Source organism: Danio aesculapii, chromosome 16, assembly GCF_903798145.1.
Source record: "Danio aesculapii chromosome 16, fDanAes4.1, whole genome shotgun sequence".
NCBI classification, from domain to species: Eukaryota; Metazoa; Chordata; class Actinopteri; order Cypriniformes; family Danionidae; genus Danio; species Danio aesculapii.
This window is the reverse complement of record NC_079450.1, coordinates 49518039-49523687: the sequence shown is the minus strand read 5'-3', so window position 1 is coordinate 49523687 and position 5649 is coordinate 49518039. Positions and strand designations below refer to the sequence as shown.

Sequence of the window (5649 nt, the reverse complement as noted above, 5' to 3'; positions counted from 1 at the left end):
GCATCCGATGCACCCTACACTATCACATGATGCCCTGTGAGAGAATTCATGAATGGGAGCAAAGCGACGCAAATGATGCGGGTAGGTCACATGATCATGACAAAATGGTGGATGTAGTTCATCCATTCAAACTACTCACATTGATACTGTATAGAACATACTTTTCTAACGGTCGTATAGTAAATTCAAACGCAGTGCCTACTGAGTAGTAGGCGATTTCGGACACAGCCATAGACTGTTTTGACAATGTTTTTAATACCTTTCTGGGCTTTGGATGTTTCATGACACTTGCTGTCTAGGAAAAAAATTAAAATAAAAAAAAAAAATCTTGAATTTAATCAAAAGTTGTGTGCTGAAGATGAACAAAAGTCCTACAAGTTTGGAATGACATGAGTATGAGTATTTAATGACAGATTTTTCATTTTTTTGGCATAAACTATCACTTTAAAGTTTAAAAATTCTCTTCTTTCTCTCTTACGGGTGCAAGCATGTCTGCGGGAGTGCTTCTTCTTATTGCCCTCACTTTTGTTGTTATGATGGGGAACCAGATGGGATAATTATGAGTTTGAGATGTTGTTAATTACAGAGCGATTGCTAGCTGAAATCTGGGGAAAAGACGTACTTTATTTATGTACCTTGAGAAATGAACAGATGCAGCAACTCACAATGTAACAACAAAGCATACTTTACTACAAGAAGTACTACATTTTTAGTACTTCTACTATCAAGTACTATCATCTTTTTTCTCAAAATGTAATGAAATGTTTGGTTCTTTATTTAATAATTAATCATCATTCAATGTAATAGGGCCTTCTCACACTGTAATAGGTTACTGTATGAGAAATTTACATTGGAATCAATTGGAAACTGTAATAGTTACACATTAATTTAACTTAAAACCAACAGTTTGCTATTATAGTATATTTTATGTAATGTATGTGATTTGCAATTGAATATTCAGCATTATTTCTCTAGTGTATTGTTCTTATTTTATTGTTTTATTGTTCTCGTTTTATTGTTCTTAATTTAGTTATTATTTTTTGATGATTTTTATCATTGATGACCTTTTTTCTGCTTTACAACTTTATGGAAACCATGGCTCGTTTTATTTTTCTGCATTCTTTGATCATAAGTTAAGAATCACCACTTTATTTTAAATGAAATCTTTTTTAATAATTATGTCCAATCACTTTGGTCAATTTTATGTGACCTTGTTTAATAAACGTTTTTATTTTCCAATGTTACTTTTGAATGGAAATATATCATGGTTTCTATACAAATATGAAGCAGCACACTTTTCAAAACGGGTAAAGTAATAATGCAAAATATTTCTTCAGCAGCATATTATAATAATCTGACTCAGTTATGGATACTCAGCTTTGAATTTTTTACTGATCACAAACTTTGTAGATTTGTAATGTGTAATCATGATCCTGTTTAGAATTAATTATTCACCTTTTTGTCTAAATTTAAATTAAATCTAGATTTTTATGCACTTAACTTAAAAAATTATAACAATGTATTAATCATTTTATTATAATATATAATAATTATACTATATAATTGTTTAAACTACCAACATTAAATACCTTCCTGGTTATAAAGATGTTTTTGAAGACCTCGATCACGTTTCATGTTGCTTTTAGATTCTATATCCCACTGCACAAATTTTGCAATATGTTGGGAGTCAGGGTGGGCTAATCTTGTAATTTAAACTGGCCCCCTTATGAAGCCATGCCAGTGGGAATGTACATGTTTTTAAACATTTCAATGTGGATGACCAATTTTTTTGTGTTGAGAGCTTTTTCTCATGAAAAAAAAATTTACTTATTTTATTTTTTAAAGATTAGCATAGACTCATTATAGACGTCGCCCAAAACAATGCTTCTCAGACAGGGGGTTACAGACCATTAAAGGCACATGGCCAAAGCAGACCTCACCATAGTAAGTCTTTAATCGTTTACATTTATTTACATTATAATATTCACAAAAAATTAGGATGTATTTATAATGTCATTATTTACATCTTCCTTTTTAACCTCTTTATCCAGTTCCATCACACACAAAAAAACAAACACAGGGCTTCCCTTTCCATAATAAGCATGTTTTATAGAAACAATGTTGCAGTTACTGTAAGATAATTCATAGATGGATGAATGGATAGATAACTGATAAGGTTGTCTGTAAATAAGCTACATCTATAATTTTTAAATATGTTCTGCTTTCTTGTTTTTAAACAATGAATGGAACACAACTGTAAAGTTACTTACCAGTGTTAAGTGTCAAGGTGCGAATTACAGGGAGGTTTGGGGGGATTGACCCCCCTAATTAATACTCGATCCAAGGATGTCAAAACAAGATGTATGGGGGTCAGCCCTTAATACTGAGAAATGGTTCACTCTGATCGGTTTTTAAATAATAATGTTAATAATTAAAATAATTGACTATATAAATATACATTTGACCACCCTTATAACGGTTCATACCATTGTGAATGCAAAATCAGGCCAATCGGTCTATGCAAGAAAAAAATCATTTAACAGTCTAAAACATCAAAAGTGTTCACAAGACTCTTTTTCCGTAAAATAGATTCGTATATATGGAGTTTGTATAGTTTGACCTACAGAAATAGCTGAAAGAGATAATCAGAGGATACAGAATACAATAAATATCCCTCAAACAAACTGAAAACTTAAATATGTTTAATCAATAAACTAGATCTAATTAACAATAAATATATAAATTGCTGAAGCATTACATTAATCCAAAAAGTTAATCACCCCCACCCCCCGGATCGTCAATGTGTAATTCGCACTCTGATTAGAGATTAGAGTGTATATTTTCTGTGAACACGGATGATAGTAGCCTACATGTGATGATATTTCAGAAAGCAAACCGAGAAAAGGCAGTAACTCTTTTCAATGTATTTTCATTATGTTGCGTGTATTGCGGACCACTGACAGAAGAGGGCGAAATTCCTGACACAACCGGCAGGTGAGACCCTCGACCGAGTTGTTTTGAATCGTCGAGACGCCGCCTGTACCTTCCCGCCCACCACATCTAATCCACGTACTCGACGAAAATACGACTCCAGCTAATATCGCCCACATTACTTTCCATCTGAACAAGAACCAAAAACGCGGAAATTGGCACTTCTCGGTCGTATTATCACATGAAATCTCAGAATAATGTGTACTCAATGTGAATTTGATGCTTGGAAATCGTTTACATGTATTAAATTCGCCAAAAACTGGTCGAAGGTTGAAAACACCACGAGGGAACTCGATGAAAAAAGGTCTAAAATGTGCTTCCTGTCTTACAGTAATCTGTCATCTGTCTACAAATGTACGTTACTAAAATTATTACCTTCATAATGTACAAAAATATGTACGAAATATATGATAGTGTTGCAACAGCTGGACTGATATCTCCTCACATCTGCTCGACACGCGCTTTAGTTGATTAGCGTACATGCAAATGAAAGTGACATCACAAGATATTTTGCCACAAATCGGGGCCTCTTGGTAAACAGGAAAATAACAATGCTCATTTGTTAACAAGAACGTATGTTAAATTGTACAGAAAATGGTCCCATCAGTCTTTTTGAGCGAGTGACAGGGCCAGGAAATACAGGTAACAACACCTCACATCTGGCACAGAAGTTGCAGAGGTGCTCGCAGCAAATTAGAATTACATGAGAAACGGGTACCGTCTTGACAGAACTAAAAGCCACCGACAATACCATACGTTCAGCTTGGAAAAATACTGCGCATAAATAATACAGCTAATTTCAAGCAAATTTGGCAACGGCACCGTATAGGATGTCGTGATTTGATGAACAGACACAAACACGCACATACATACTTGTTTGCCCAAACGCGTCCAGGCGATATGTAGATGTCAGTTTTCGGCTGCTCGCCTCAGCAGTGCATCAAAAAATCCACATCGGCGCAAAATAATATGTTGTAGGCTTTGTTTTTCTGTATCAGTTGCATGTGGTTTGGATGGATGATCCACTAATGTACTTCCTGCTTTTAGGTAGTGCTGTGTTATTCAGTGGGGTGGGGCCATGAAACCTCACGTATGTTTACGAAGCCATCCAAATGGGGAAATACGCTTATCACAGGTTTTATGCAACAGCATACCTTCACCAGTTCACAGTTTTGTAACTAAAATTAAATGTAATTACTTTTATTGAAATTGTATTCTATTTTATTTATTTTATAAATATATATTTTATCATTTTATTTATCTATCTATCTATCTATCTATCTATCTATCTATCTATCTATCTATCTATCTATCTATCTATCTACAGTGCTCAGCATAAATGGCTACACACCATTATGAAAATGAATATTTGTATCTATTTCTCAGTGAATATAAGCAATGTATTTTGGTGCATTTAAACAAAACAGATTTATTAAACAGATATATTTATTAAAATAAGGTTTTAGTCACCAAACATATTTAGAAATTGAAAGATAATACAATTAAATTCAAGCAAAATATTGCAAAAAAAAAAAAAATCACAATCTACAAAATTAAACTTCAATTTTTTTGCTTCTCTTGATTTTTCCTCTTTTTAAAATTTGTATTAAATATTTTACTATAACATATAAATTTGGGTGTACTAGTTTTTGGACCGTTCTCATAAGTTATTATGTTAGATAAGCTCCAGATTTGGCTTCAGTACTGACTGATCTAATGAATATGTACAAATATAATATTGTATAGCTTCCTAATAAAATATTAATTTAAAATAGAGATTTGTAAGGGGTGTATTCTAATATGCTAAGCAATCTATCCAAACATCCATAATTTTATTGATTTATTTTTACAAATGGCAGTTGTCAGTGATTATATCAAGTACTTTATTGATGTGGACAACATTTCTTACATCCAGAACTACAAAATTCCTGTTTATAGTACTTAATTTAGTTCATTCTCAGTCATGTGAGCTTTATGAAGTGTGCTTAAACAGTGAAACAGGCATCATAGTTCTATGCAGCCATTAGGGGTAGTTCACACAAAAATCTAAATGTGTTTACTCATCCTCAAGTGGTTCCAAATATTTGCCTTATAAAATCATACCCACCCAATCAGTTGCACACTTTAAACCAGTACATTAAAAATGAATGTTTAAGACCAAAGAGATGTCTCCAGAATTTATATATAAAAACAGTGACATAGCATTTTACAGTGAATTTCTACAGTTAAAGTTAACTAATACTTTATTTTGATGGCTCGCTATCAGACTCTCTGCTAGCTTAAATTAACTTTAGAACACTCTCAGAAATAAAGTTACGAAAGCTGTCATTGCAGTGGGACATTTTACAAGGTACATATTTGTACTTAAAAGGTCTGTATTGGGTCCGTATTACACTTATGTACTTTTTAGTTACTAATATGTACCCTTGAGGTATTAATAAGAACCCTTTAGTGACAAATGTATGTTTTTCAAATATGTACCACCCCAGTGACAGCTCTTATACCTTTATTTCTTATACCTTTATTAGAGTGTGAAATGTATTTATTCTAATAAACACTGAACATAAAATGTTTTTCCTTTCTGTTCTGAAAAATTTCATGTAGTGATGAAAATACTGTCAACATATGTCAAAATTCACATTAAGAGGAGAAAAAAGC

At 32.7% G+C, this 5649-nt stretch overlaps 1 protein-coding gene across 2 annotated transcripts in view; it reads right to left on the bottom strand.

Moving 5' to 3' along the window:
• The window catches only part of LOC130242870 (myelin basic protein-like), a 43807-nt gene extending 39760 nt beyond the window's left edge, over positions 1–4047 (bottom strand). Inside the window, exon 1 of one of the 2 annotated variants that reach the window (XM_056474808.1) lies at positions 3861–4047. In XM_056474808.1, coding sequence (XP_056330783.1) covers positions 3861–3862 — 2 coding nt within the window. In that variant the 5' untranslated portion in view covers positions 3863–4047. The remainder of the gene's footprint in view (positions 1–3860) is intronic. The other variant, XM_056474809.1, reaches the window with a different exon arrangement.
• Between the last annotated feature and the right edge of the window lie 1602 nt (positions 4048–5649).